Source organism: Pipra filicauda, unplaced genomic scaffold (assembly GCF_003945595.2).
Source record: "Pipra filicauda isolate LSUMZ 115617 unplaced genomic scaffold, ASM394559v2 scaffold193_size2426894_pilon, whole genome shotgun sequence".
Taxonomy (NCBI): domain Eukaryota; kingdom Metazoa; phylum Chordata; class Aves; order Passeriformes; family Pipridae; genus Pipra; species Pipra filicauda.
The window spans coordinates 376,666-391,345 of NW_024104302.1; the positions used below are offsets into that span (position 1 = coordinate 376,666).

At 48.0% G+C, this 14,680-nt stretch overlaps 2 protein-coding genes across 3 annotated transcripts in view; both read right to left on the minus strand.

Annotated features, from left to right (window-relative positions):
• Positions 1-16: 16 nt before the first annotated feature.
• On the minus strand, positions 17-11,931 carry DCAF7 (DDB1 and CUL4 associated factor 7). The gene is made up of 7 exons (XM_027747166.2): positions 11,716-11,931; positions 5,167-5,325; positions 4,743-4,854; positions 3,586-3,704; positions 2,714-2,923; positions 1,688-1,805; positions 17-1,176 (listed from the first exon to the last, which is right to left on the minus strand). Exons 1-7 carry the CDS (start codon positions 11,851-11,853, stop codon positions 1,004-1,006), a joined length of 1,029 nt encoding a protein of 342 aa, XP_027602967.1. The 5' UTR covers positions 11,854-11,931; the 3' UTR covers positions 17-1,003.
• Positions 11,932-13,170: 1,239 nt separating this feature from the next.
• KCNH6 (potassium voltage-gated channel subfamily H member 6) overlaps positions 13,171-14,680 on the minus strand; it is a 34,176-nt gene continuing 32,666 nt past the window's right edge. For both annotated transcript variants that reach the window (XM_027747154.2, XM_027747145.2), the window contains one exon: positions 13,171-14,493. In XM_027747154.2, the coding sequence (XP_027602955.1) occupies positions 14,206-14,493 (288 nt within the window). In that variant the 3' untranslated portion in view covers positions 13,171-14,205. The remainder of the gene's footprint in view (positions 14,494-14,680) is intronic.

Here is a 14,680-nt window from a genome sequence, read left to right on the forward strand (position 1 = left end):
AATCAAGCAAGCTACAAAGTGTGAAACCATTTTATTTTGGTTTAGATAGGAAGTCTTCCGAGGGGAAATCATTTGAATGGAAGTGCCAACCCCAAGTCCATTACAAATACATTTTTTTTTCAGGAGTTGTTACCTCCTGGGAGCTTATGTCATGCATGGATCTTCTTTCTGCAACCTACCACCGTTCTGTGTGCTAACACAACTGCAGGGTACACACAAACTCAGTTCTAATTTAAAAATAAGGCCTACCATAGTAACAACTGCCTTGAGCATCAGAAAAGTGTAAAGAAATTGTGCAACAAGTACTTGTACTTCACAGCACCAGGAAATTCTGCCCAGGTCACCAGGTACAGGGAGCCAAGGCAACAGTTAGTTCTGGCAGGCCTTTACTGCCAGGGAGCCTGAAGTGTTACTGTGGTTTGTATCCATGAACAGGTCCTGCTGTGGGCACGTGGAAGTGGATCACATATCAAAAGTAAGAATTAGGGAGAAAAACCTTACTCAATAGAAAGTTAGCCCAATATATAAAAAACATACAAACGTTTAAACAGTTTAGAGGCAGCAACAACAGGAATGATAAAGATTCCTGCCAAGGTGGCTGTTACATCAATGTCTTTTTTCCCCCCCACCTTGTTTTGCACCTGCATCTATTAAACTGGTTGATGTGCTGCCCCAGCTGGCTGACAAACACATGGACGTATGCAGCAACTTAAAAGCCTGCAAGCTTATTAATACAGTCAACAAACAAATATACAGAACTTTTACTGAGGGAAAAAGAATTCGACAAGAAAACCAGAACCCAGAAGGTCCAAGAGGCTCAGCACGTCTCTGCATTTTAGAGTCTTGAGAGACAGGAGAGGCCTGCCATCGATTCTTGTAACAGTTCCTTGTAACAGTAGATGCAAAGCAACAACAGATACTGGCCACTTGACTGGTGGTGTTCTTACTTTAGAGGGGAGGGGAATGAGACAGCCCTGCCTCAGTGGGGCATGGAGCAGCAGAGTTAGACCCTCAGGATCTCCAGGCAGTTGTTGTAGCAGATGGCTATCCAGTCTGGCTGGGTGGATGCCCACTGTACATTGTTGATCTCTCCCTCTGCTGTGTAGGCCAGGATCGGGTCCTCGATGGCACGAGGCATCTGCTGGATGTCCCAGATGAGAGCCTGGTGATCATCAGCTGCACGGGGAGGAGAAGGTTGGGGGTAGAGTCACAGTGTAACAACATCTCCACATGTGGCTACCGAGGCTTATAGCCCAAGAGGCCAGATAGGACACGGCTGTTGCAGCCCTGATCCATATTCCAGCCAGAAATACAGCACCTATGCTCCAACAAAATACACTTGGATCATTATACATTATCCAGGACAGAGCTGAGAGACAAAAGATCAGTGGAACTCACAGTAGCTGAAAACATTTAAGAACTGGACTGCAAAAAACCTAAGGAGCATTAATAAATAGGGTTAGCCAGAGCAGATGCACAGTTTGGGCACTTGGGCTCATGACTTCCACACCATAAAACTCCAGTGGTGCCTATTTCCGTAAAAATTTAGGAAAGTCACTAATAAACAGCTTCTAAAGTGCAATTATTCTTTAGCAAAAAGCAGGCAGAGAACTGCATAACCTTTTGGAGGGAGAGGATTTTGCAAATGCAGTGAAAGACTCCGATTCCCCTGTAAGATCACACTCACCTGCTGTGCAGATGTGGCAGGAGGAATGAGGTGCCCAAGCAATTCCATTTACACACGCTCTGTGGTTGTTTAACCTGGCTACAGGAGTGCAGGGAACTCTCACATCCAGAATCACAACCTTCAGAAACAAAACACAACTGAATTAATAGATTTTTATTAATTATTAATTTAAAAAGATAGATTTAATAAATCTTTAACTGTATAAATAATTTAAAAATAATTTTAAATAATTTAAAAGTATTTTTTAATATTTAAAAATATTTAAATAGTCTTAAGGCAATTTTTAATATTTAAAAATATTTTTTAGAAATTTTTTCAAAAAACTAAGTATTTTGAGCTCAGGCTATAAATATGGCTCTTTCCTAAAGGATTCAGCTGGCAAGCAGATACTGTTCCCAAAGAACAGCTTCTGGAGGGTCAGTGTGTTGTGTGTCTCAAAAGGACTCAGATCTCACAGGGGGTTTGTGAGTTGTGCCACAAATTGTGGCAAACAAATTGTGCTTCCCTTAAGCAGCACAGGTGACAAACTAAACACTGAGCTGGGAAAGAACAGGGTGACTAAAACTTTATGTGAAAATTATTGCCAAGCTGCTCACAGTCTCCTCTGAAATATATATGAGCCTTAAAGTTTATAATGCCAAAGTCACTTCTTTAACTCCTTAGTGCACTAAGAACTGGTCCTTAATCTGCCACTGCCAGCTTGTTCTCAAGTTGTGCCAGGGGAGGTTTAGGTTGGAGATCAGGAAGAATTTCTTTGCAGAGAGGGTGCTCAGCCATTGGAATGGGCTGCCCAGGGAAGGGGTGGATTCTCCGTCCCTGGAGGTGTTTAAGGACAGACTGGATGTGGCATCAGTGCCATGGGCTGGGAACCACAGCGGGGTTGGATCAAGGGTTGGACTGGATGATCTCAGAGGTCCCTTCCAACCCAACTGATTCTGTGATTCTGTGATTCTATGAACTACGAAATAATAACAAGCCACAAAAGTCCCAACTCCAGCACCTACAGGAGAGGAGCTGGTGCCTCACCTCCATCCCATCCATGGCCATCGTGGCAAGATAGTTGGGATCCTGCTTATTCCAGCAGAGCCGGAGCAGGGGGTGGTGCTGGGGGTCCTCGTAGATGATGGTGCTGTGCTCCAGGTGACGCAGGTCAAACATCCTCACGGAGCCGTCCGCTCCCACCGAGGCAAACATGTCCCTGCCTCCCCCTGCCCGGCTGAAGGCGATGTCATACACCTGCACACGGACACACACAGCTCCAGACAGCACAGTGCCTCCCCACTCCCAGCAAAAATCACCTCATGTACAGGCAGCACAGCTAGCTGTGACCCGTTCTGCCAAAGACTTCATGTTCCCAGCAAGTTTTCAGCTGCTGCGTTTGCCAAAAGGAGGAAAAAAAGCCCCCACTTAAACATATGTTTATGTAATTAAATTAAATTTAATTAAATTTAATTTAGTATCGTTCACTGAAACTAAAATGTATCAATTTCCCAGACTCGGATTTTTTTATATTATTGTTGAAAATTGATATATGATGTTATTGATATTATTGTATATGAATATTAATAAGTTAAAATGGGAGAATCTTGCAAGTTTTTTATTGCCTTTGACGTGCAGCTGATTTCAAGTCCAGTTTGGTGTTTTATCTCATTTGCCTAAAACATTCTGGAGCATAACCTGGTAAAACAAGAGCTCCAGTCCAGAGTCTATGATGAGTAAAAAGAGTAGTTTCAATTGCCAACAGCATTTAAGTACTCAAAACTGTATAACTTAACATTAGATAAATGATCTTTTCGGACCATTACATTTTGCAAGAAAAAAGAGAAAAATGGAAAAGTTCTGTTCCTTTTCTACTGCTTTAAGAAGAGTCAATGCCAACAATCAAAAACCCCCATCACCTCTTTGTCATGTGCAATAAGCTGGGTCTTCACGTGGCCAGAGACCAAATTTACTCTTCCCAGAACCTGTCCTGTCTCCAGACCCCAAATAGTGCAGGTTGTGTCAATACTTGAGGTACCTGAAACAAAAAAACTTCTGTTAGCAAAACTGATATTATCCCAAATGATTTAATCAATTCCTGGATTAATGTAATATCCCCCAACATCTACAGATCAAAATAGCCACGAGAATAGAATTAAACCCAAGAATGTCAAACAGCCAACAGCCCTCCTTGCATTTCAATGACCCAAACCTTTTAGCTGCAGGAACAGCCTTCCACACAGGAATAAAGGGTAAATAGCTCATGTCTGCTTCAATCTATTTGGAAGCCTGATGCAAGTCTGAGATGAACTTTCCCATCCTGCCCATCTCATGTGCATGCCAAAACCAAAATTCAATCAGTGTTGTGATAGCGTGTTATTATTAATTGATTGTTGCTCTGGACCGAAGGTGGGGTTTGCAGTAAAGCTCTTAAGAGATGAGAGATGGAACACACAAAAAATAAATCATGTAGTAAATAATTACTAAGACATATTATCACTGTTAATCTCTGGGCAAATCCCCCCTGACATAAATGGCTGTTCTCTTCTGGGAAACAAACCTCTGGATCAGTCATCTTGGATTCACAATTTGTCCCGCAGGCTATAATTAAACCTTAAACGTTCAGCCCCCTCCTCCAACTGAATTAAGGGCTCCTGGCTCTCCTGCTGCTGCTGAAATGGCTTCACAAAACACAAAGCTTGGTCTATCCACCGCAGAACACTCTGAGATAAGTCACAGGAGTCGATGCACATCCTCACTCAGCGCTGCAACAGCAGCTCAGCAGCCCTGAGGGGCAAGACTCCCTATCCCCAAATAAGGAACACCCCTAGTCCAACCTGAGTGACCCATCTGTAGTGGAGAGGGCACCTTCCAATCCAAAGAAATAAAAAAAGTCTCCATGAGGTGATAATTTTAATTTTTTAAAACATTTTAACCCAAGACAATGGCAGTTTCTATGATGCAGCAGTTGGCCCATTGGTTGGTCACCACATTAACCGGTCACAAAGTCACAGCTCAGACTCCACCAGACTAAATTCAGTGGTGTGCTGAAAAGGCAGCATTCTCTCAGTCTCACCCAGCAGGTAAGGATCCACTTCATTCCAGTCAAATGAAGTCAGGGGAGCACAGAAATCTGAGTTCTTGTTGTTGTTCAGCAAACATTCCAGCCGGGTCTCGGTTTCACCCACCTTGAGAGAAAATGAAACGTATCTGACTTTAACAGCAACATCACCTGACTTGTTCCACTGGCACAAAACATGGGGAGTTAATCCTGGGTTCTTTCCTCTCAGCTTTACATCCTAAAGCTCTGGAAAACACAACCATCATCTCCAACTTCAATAAGCTGATTAAAGCAGCAACTACCGTGATACTTTTGCTTCTCCTACAGGCTCGGTACTTAGTCACATTACTGCAGCAAAGAAAATCTTGAATGAAAATGAGATCAATATGCAACACAACTGATGCCATGGTTCATCTTTTCCTAGGGAGGATTTACTCACCCTCCACACTCGCAGGTAGTCCCCACTGGTGGCCAAGAGGTCTGGATAGACTCCCTTGGTGTCTGGGATCCACATCAGCTTTGTGGTGGGGTAGGGGTGATCAAAGGTGTTCCTGCAGATGAATTCTGAGCTCTCTTCGTCCAAACCAACGAGCTGCACCTGGGAGCAACCAGATTGAAAAGAAAGCATTTTACCAAAACATTGATTTCTAATGAGAGCATTAAGACTGAGTGTGTTTCAGGACACCTTCTGTCACCTCAAGGACAATACAGAAGGAATCTCAGGTAATGGAATGAGAAATCATGAAGGCTTTGCTTCCTGGCTGGGACATGTCAGCAAAGTGAAGTATCCACCACCAGACAGTGCTGTGCTTTGAAGAGATAACCCCAAACAAACTGAAATCCAGTCCTAAAGGATTAAAGACCACCCTTCTCTTTTTCACATTGCAAAGCCCAGTTTAAGTCACAGACCTAAAGTGCACAAACGTTATTCTGACTCTGATGCTGACAATGTCATCCTCAGGGAACAGAACAAGCTGCAGTTTGCACAATTAAGTCCAAATCATGGAATTCTTGGCCATAACCCTGCAGGTTGTGATGGATCACGGCAGTTTTCATGAATGTTTCATGATGTTTTTTCAACATCACACGACCTAAAACGTTCTGTCACAAGTGCATGAAATTAAGACTCAGATAAATCGCATCAGAGAGTCAGAAAGTAAATCAGAATTCAAACCTTAAAAAAAAAAAAATATTGGGAAGCTAAAATAATTACTCAATTCAAATGTTTTGTATGAAAAGACCAAGAAAGCAGGTCTGCTGCAAGATTCTACATGACTGAGTTCCAAATGAGTGTTTTTGCACAGTGATGTGACAGTGGGAAGGGCCAAACTTGCCCCGTTGTGAGAGTGCTGCAAGACACAGCAAACAAGAAACCATCTCCACGCAGCCTGGTCATGACAACACCTGAAGTAATGCCTGAGGTCCCAGACATGATGTTATTAGAAAAATATTGACATGTCAGAAAGTGTTCAGAGAACAAACGGCGCTGGGAGGACGAGTTGAACCTGCAGTGAGGACGGGAGCCAAACAGGATGAAAGTCCCACTGTGTGAAATGCTGCCCAAACACAAACATTGTGGGGACGACTCACTACAATTACTGTGTAAGCTGCTCCCAGTAGGAACTTCCTAGTACTTTCCACACAGCAGCTTCCTCCTGGCTTAATGGACTTTTTCAGAGATGTTTATCTGGAAAAACCCTAAATATTCTGGGATAAGTAATGTGGTTAATGAAGCACATATTTAACTAGATTGGAAATCTACCATATTTTTTTCCCCACCCAATGAAAAACCAGAAATGTTTCAGTGGATCTTTAATATTTGCAGTTTTATGAGCCCATTTAGAGATGCTCTTAAATGCCCCACCACAATGAGAAGCTCCATCCTTTCCATCCCATAACAAACACTAGAAGATATATCCAAGTATGCTCCTAAAAACCGTGCTTTCTGCCTTGCCCTCTCTTTATTACAACTACTCCTTATTATCCTTCACACTCCAGCATAAATCAGTCAAAAAAATCTCCCTGACTTCTGAAGTGATTGACAAATAGCTTTCTAACTCCTTGAGGGATCAGAAATACTAAGCGGATTTTACAAAGGAAGCAAATTGTCCTTGGTGATAGAAAATCTTGTGGCAAGGTCAGGATCAGAAGACAAACGACCTCTAATCATTTCTCCTTTGCTTATGCTGTTTGCAGCTCAACACCAGTGTATTAAGCCCACACAAAGCAATCAACATCCTCATCACCAGAAGCAAATCTCAAACCAGCAAAGGGCCCACTTTCACTGGGGTGATGGAGATATTCCTGCACTGCATATTCACGTTTAACCCTTTCGGAGACTGAAGGAAAAGCAATGCAGCACCACAGGACCTCTGATCCTTGACATTTCTGGGTGCAGGCTGGGTTAGAGAACACAAACTGTGTTGTCAACATCATAGCTCCTGCCCCTGCTGCAGGTCAGGTGTGAGACTGGAACTGTAACTCCAAGCAGGAGGCACTGGAGGCAGGAGCAGGAATTCTGCTGGAGGAGATCCATTCTTCCCAAGCTCAGCATATTCAAAGCTGTGACTCTTCTCTTTGGACTTGATCACATCCAGTGATTACAGAATCCCTCCACTCATCCTCTTGTGCAGGCTGGAACCATGGAATGATTTCCAGGATGCTGATTTTATTGGAGTCCTGTGTGTCCCTTCTGTGAGGCAAGGTTTGCTGCTGCACAAGGGAGGGCCTGAGGTCCAGCCCAGATAAAACTGAGGTGATGCTAAGGAAAAAGTCCCTGTCATTGTATCCCTGGAGACAATCTGAACCATTCTGCATCTCCCTGTAACTCATTCCATGAGAAAACAAGGACCAGTGTGTTTGATCTCCACTAGTTTTGCAATTATGCCACGACAGTAGCTGGGAATGTTAAATATTTATTTGTTCCTCCAATACATCAAGATATGCTAAAACTGGATGTGGATTTTGCTATCATAATCCTAGTCTTTATCAACATAAAGCTTAATTGCAACAGTGCATCTGAGCAATAAAGTGCCTTTAATCAGCATTCCTTAACTTCTGAAAAAAATCACATCTCCAACATAAATCAGGCACAGAACTAAACAGTGCAGAATTTGGTAACAGCTTCTTTTTCTTACATGGTTTGAGGAACAGTGAAGTAAGTTCTCAGTACTTTAGGAAAACCCCAAAACTACAACACTTTAATCCAATTAGTAAGTACCAAGATGACATTTCACAATTACTTTAGGGTCATGTACAATCAGAAAGATGTCACTGCACCAATTAATCTTCAACGTGCAATCAATCTTTCTCTGCAATGCTCAATCTTACAGAACAAGTGACCTTCTGGCAAAACACCCCCCCTGAACCCTCTGTGGTTCTGTCTGGGAAAAGCTGGCAATCTGGGAAGCATCTGGGAAGCATAACCTGTCTGTCCAGTCCAGTGATGGGAGCACACACTGGACAGCACAGGCCCTGCCTTCTAAACTGGGCTCCAGTTTGGTCTTGCACAGAGACCCAAAATCAGCCTTTCCTGATGTTTTCCACAGGCCATTCCTGATCTGAGAAGCCACAGCCAGGAGCCTGTGGAACATTTTAAACGGTGAGACCTGTGAACACCTCCATTCCCTCCCATCACACCAGTGATCCAGGAGGGATTATAAAGCCTGACAGCAGTTCCCCAACCCAAGAAGTTCAGGAAACACCACCTCAAATTGTTTAATTCTTCCAACTGGAGCAAGGCATCTCGCTTCTTGTACCAGTGATTCCATCAGCAAAGGTGCACAAGCTGAAACAAAACTCCTTTGGGGTTCAAACAGTTCTTGGCAAACAACTTCAGGCTGTGCCATCCAGCCCTTAGAGTGAGGGTTCACGGGGGCTGGAGGTGTCTGGGAATTGGGGATAGCAGGGAATTAGGGTTTGGCAGCCAATACATTCGAGTTCCCCTCAAAGCAGAGGTGTAAACAGCCATTTCATGTAACCTGTGGGTGCTTCAAACTCTGGTAATTACTACAGAAACAGAAAATCAGAGACAAACAAGAAAAAAAATTCTCTCTTTCTTTCCCTGTAATTCCCTCCCAGTGAGCACTTCTGCTGCAACAAATTAAGTCTTTTTAAAAGCACCTTTTTAAAACAAACCCTAAATCAGAAGAGTAATAAGGAAAAGGCATATTCACTGATTTGGTTAGACTTTAAGCAAGCTAGGCTATTCCAGACTATTTTTGTTAATAAGGAAGAAAGGCAGTTATTTGGAACAAACCCTTGCAACATCAGGAACAGAAACGTAACTGGGACCTTGTCAGTGCAAAGAGAAAGCTGAAATGAAAATCAGTTTTCATTATCCTTTTAATTAGTGCCAACTGTACCTATAAGTGTGTTTTGATGTCAGAAGCTGCAATATAAACCATCTCAACCGTGAAGGGCAAATTATACGCAGAAGGACAAAACTTCACACATACTCTGCAAAAATCTTAAATTTCTGTTAAGCCCAGAAGTCAGGCTGTAAAACCAACTGCTCCAGGCCCTTTGGAGCACAGTGGAATATTTAAATAGGGAAGCTTCAGTTCTTTCCCTTTGCTCCTTTAGGTATAGCACTAACATAGACAGAAGCTGAAAGAGTTTACAACTTGTGTGCAGGTAGCACAGCCCTACCTGTGCCTGTCCAAGAGCTCCCAATCTGGAGCATGAAACTATTCCCTGGATGTTTCATCACCCTCTGAAGGACTCAGCAAAGCTGTGAGAGTCATAGCAAGGCAGCATAACGACAGTGCAGGGAAACACCACTCCCGGGAGTGTTCTGGTCCCCAAAGTAAAGGAGACAACATCAAAACACTGAGCAATAACAACACTTTCAATTAGCCAAGACGACTCCCTGTTAACTGCCTTCATACAAAAAGCATCAAACAAGAAACCCCCAAAAGAAAGAAAAAAAAAATCACTCTGAAATATCAGAGACACAGCAAAGTGAAGGTTATGTTCACTGCATTTATTGTCCAGGTTTAATTTTTAATCATACACCATCCCTCCTTCTCCAGCAGCAGCATCCAGACTCATCTCACCCTCACACAATTAGTTTCCAGCTCTTTACACCACTCAGGCCTCACAGCATGTGGTGCTTCTGTGGACTGAAGTCAACAGAATCGTTATTCCTGGAGCTCAGAGGTCAAGAGAAGCCCTGGGGAATATTTACAGACAGCAATAATTTACATAGTCCTACACAATTTCTGTCTGCTACAACTGTGAGTGTGAAGGGCAGAAGGGAGGGGGTTGACTCAGCTGCTTTACACTTGAAGCCTGAGCTGAAAAGCAGATCTGATCTCACTGAAACTGAGAGCAACCCCAGGGAATGCTCCAAACTTAAAGAGAAGGCAGCATAAATGTATATCCCCTTATTAACCAATGCTGCCACCTCTAAACAACAAGCTGTTGGCAGGTTTGCTATTTTACCTCCTCAGAGCACAGACTACAAAAACATTTTCAAGCTGGTCTTTAAACAAAAGGAAAGTTTTCAGGCCTGTCCCCAGCAGCACTCCCAGAAGCACAAGGCTCACGAGGAAAGGGAGACAACTCACCAACAGAACTCACACTGCCTGAACCACAACGTGCTCAGCAAAGGGCAGTGACTGAACCACCCTGAGAGGTGTCACCCCTGTCCCTCCCTCATTACACCCCTGCACAGAGCCCAGTCCCCAACTTTCTGACAGGATTTGCCACAACCTCCATTAAACCCCTTGACAAAGCCACATGATATAAACACATAAAACCATGGGCAAGACCCTCAGTGTCACACAAATGTCTGGATGCTCTGTAACTTCATCCATCTCCTCATCCCTCTTTTATTTCTATGATTCATTACACCAGATTAGCACCCTAAAGTCTGCTCAGAGGTGACTGCATTGAGTGTTCTGAGAGGAGGACACAGCCTCTATTGCCTGTGTGAGGTTCCCCTGAAACACTGAAAATACAATCTCATGCCTCATTACACCCTTGTTCTCAGGGAAAAGTGCTGAGGAATCACTGAAAGTGGTTTATATACTTTTGAAAAGAAGTTATCACACAGGAGTCCCCGACAGCAAGGAAGTACAACGGGAACAGCACATTCCCAACACAGCCTGAGACTCTCTGAGAGTTGGGGCTGGAAGGGACCTCTGGAGATCATCCAGTCCAACTCACAGCCCAGGCAGGGTCACCTGGAGCAGGTGACACAGGGAAGTGATCTGGGGGGGGTGGGTTTGGAATGTTTCCAGAGAGGGAGATTCACCCCCTCCCTGAGCATCCTGTTCCAGTGCTCTGCCACCCTCCATGGGAAGAAGTTCTTCCACGTGTTAGAAGTCGAATTTCCTTATATATATATGTATATATACATATACAAACAACAAACTTTAGTCCTGGTCACGAGCTTTCTCTAACACGGAACGAACAAAAAGCCAGCTATACCCCAGCCAGGCGACCTTCTCCCCTTCCTCCAGCAGCAGCACCCAGCCTCACCTCACCCTCACACCTTCCCCTTCCAGCCCTTTGCACCGCACAGACCTCGCAGCACACGGTGCCTACGTGACTCAAACCACCACCATCGCTGTTCCCGGAGCTCAGGGGCCAACCCCAGCCCTGCAGCAAGCAGCGTTATCCCCAAACCCAGCAGCACCATCATCCCCAAACCCAGCAGCACCATCATCCCAAAACCCAGCAGCACCATCATCCCAAAACCCAGCAGCACCATCATCCCAAAACCCAGCAGCACCATCATCCCAAAACCCAGCAGCACCATCATCCCAAAACCCAGCAGCACCATCATCCCAAAACCCAGCAGCACCATCATCCCCAAACCCAGCAGCACCCCAGGGTCCCATCAGCAGGGAGGACACCACCCTGGGTCTGGTGCATCCCCTGCACCTCGGGGGGCACCTGAGGGCTCTGGGGGTGCCCAGGCGCCCCCCGACCCCGGGATGAGGAGGGTCTCCCCCTTCTGCCCCCGTGCCCGTCCCCCCACCTTGTTGTTGTACTCCTCCACGAAGCTGCCCAGCGCCAGGCGGAACCGCTTGTCGGGCCGGACGCTCCAGTTCATGGCGTACACGGTCCAGGGCGCCTCATACTTGTAGATCTCCTTCCGCTTCCCGTGCAGCGACATGGTTGGGCCGGGGGGCTGCCCCCGGCTGGGGGAGCGGGGCGGCGGCGCGGGGGCTCAGCGGGGGAGGCCCGGCCCGGCCCCCGCGGCGGCGGCGGGAGCGGGGCAGGCTCGGCACGGCCCGGAGTGGCGGGGCAGGCTGGGTTGGGCTGGGCTGGGCTGGGTCCCGGTCGGCTCCCGGAGCCGGTCCCGCTGTGGCCCCGGCGGCGGCGCTGAGCCCGTTCGGGACTCGGCCCCTCACACAACGGGAGCGGAAGCCACGCGGGGAGCCCCGCCCACTTCACGCCGGTTGGCTGCCCTGCCTGTCATTCAGTGTGGAGGATGCGCCTATTGGTTGTTTCACCCGTCTGTTCGGCCCGCTTCGGTTTGCTATTGGTCGCTTTGCCCTTCATTCAGAACAGGCGCTCACGCTCCGGCCGGGGTGACCTATGGCTGCCCTGGGCCCCGCCCTTCAGGGGCGGGGGCGCGCATTCTCGACATCTTATTGGCTGCTGGGGGTCGCAGTGGGTGGAGGCGGGATCTTGAGCCCTTATCGGTGGTTGATTGGCTGGGAGCGATGTCAGTCACGCCAGCCCGAGGAGGGCGGGGGCAGTCGGGCTCCACGGGTTCGAGTCCCGCCCCCGTCCGGCGGCGGACGGGGCAGGGCTCAGCTCTAATTAACCGGAGCTTAATTATGGGGCTTATTTTTGGAAGCAACAGCATCGCTGGCGCGTGCCTGGCGCCTTACTGGGGGAATGGGAGCTCCTTTCTGGGGCTCAGCATCCCGGGATGGATCAGCTGGGGGCGGGAGGGGGTGGCTGGTTTAACCCGCGGTGGGGGCGAGGGGTCTGTCCTCGCCTCTCAGGGGCCATATGGGAGCCGTGGTGGGTGATCCTGGGTCCACCCCCCAGGACCGGTCCCATCCTCACGGGAGCCGTGTCCCGTCACAGGGGATGTGGGGGGGGGGTGTGTTTGGAAAGGGCTGTGCCCATCCAAGCCCCTCTCCCTGCAAGGACCCTTGGTGTGATCTTTGCCGAGTAATTCCTTCCCAGTGGGATGCAGCTGAGGCTCAGCAGAGATTTGGAACAGCTTTTCCACACGACCAGCAAGCTGTGTATGAGAAATGATCTTGCAAACACACCTCAGGCAAAGCCCCCCCAGCTCCATCCTTGACCTGTCAGAGCTGCAGACGGGCTCCCTTAGCCCCACACCCCCTGGATGAAGCAGCTGGGGGTTGACCACAGCCTTTTTGGGGGAGTCTTGGCAGATTTATCGCTTTGCACTGCCAGGAACGAACGACGACTTCGTGGACGCTCCCAAGGAGCACAGCCCTCACCCGCATCAGGTGCCAAAAACATCTTTATTAGCAAAGTGTACACTAAAACTCCAGAGAAAGAGATGCTCACAGTTTGACTACTCTGGAAGGGAGCTCGATACATGACTTGAGCTGGCGGCCTAGGACTGTCACAGCATCTACCCGAGCGGCGAAGGCGGCGGCGCTACGTGGGCTTCTCCTACGGGAATGCTGCCAGGAGAGGGGCTGGCCGGGAGGAAGCACCTATCAAACCTTTATCAAAAGAGAGAAGCTGGCGGGGAGGGCTGGACAGGAGGCGTCCGGGGCTTTTCAGCTCTCTGGGATTGTGCTTTTGAGTTTTGTGCTTTACGCCCAGGCCGGTGACCGGTTGGATTTGTCTGGGGAGGAGTGGGAGGTGTTGGGGGGGTTTGCGAGGCGTGACCGGCCTCGCTGGAGGAGTCAGTGCCCTGTGGGACTCGTGCTGAAGCATTGCAGTGGCAGGAGCTGTCGGCCCTTAGTTTCTCAGTGGCAGTCAAGTAGGACAAGCTTCTGCCCTCTGTCCTTGCCCGTGGCTTCCCTCCTGCAGCTCCCCACGGACCACACCGTGGAGATCTCCCCCTCCTCCTGTGCTGACCACCCTTTCTGCAGCACCCGCGGGCTCTGCTGGGCTTAGCCTGGTACCAACCCATGGTCCCTGCTCCAGAGAGCTCCCAGCACAGCCGAGAGCTGTGGATTTGCCCTCCTGTGGTCGCTGTGGTCGCTTGGCTTGTGCCATTCTTGAGAGGAAGCCTTGGCAAGGACGAGGCGGTGGGTACCTTTTGGCCTAAGCAGCTCCTTGGTGGCTGAAAGAGCTGTTCTGGGTTCACTATAATGTGCAAATGAAACCTACTCTATTGGGAACCGCTGGAAAACGTCGACCTTGGAATCCAGCCACGCTACGCTTCCTTTCACGGTGGCAGAAGACAGCTACAAATTATACCCCTGAGCCAATGGCATTGTCCAATGTGTTACCCTTGCAGTCAAAATCGACATCAACTGACCCAGCTTGCAGTTGAGGTTCCTCCTGACTTGCCTTGCAGTCTCTAACTTCCAGGGAGCACTGGGTCGGAGAGGTGTCTCTGAATGTCCTGGTGCTCGGAAGGTGCCTCCAAGTGCTCAGGGAGGGAAGGGAAGCGAGAGCCCCGCAAGAGTCCCTGGGTGCTTGGTGCCCTTTGGTGGGGGGGCTCTGGGCTCGGGAGAGGCGGGGAGTGCTGCTCCTGCTCCGAGTGGACTGTCATGGTTTTGTCGGATGACCCGGAGAGGTGCATCCCGCTTGACAAGGAGTCCCTGGATTTCAAGTGGAACTTTTCTACCTCCGTGTAGCTCGGGCTCTGGTGGGAAAGGAGGAATCCAGTGGGTTATGGTAGAAGCAGAACAAAGCAGCCACGCTCCCTCCTCATCAGCCTTGGAGCCTCACCAGGCTCCGAGCCCCAAAATGTCATTTTTCACTTGAGCCTCAGATTAGAGGAACCCCCTCCCCTCCCTGCTGGTGGGGCAGCCTGGCAGTGCTGGGGGTGG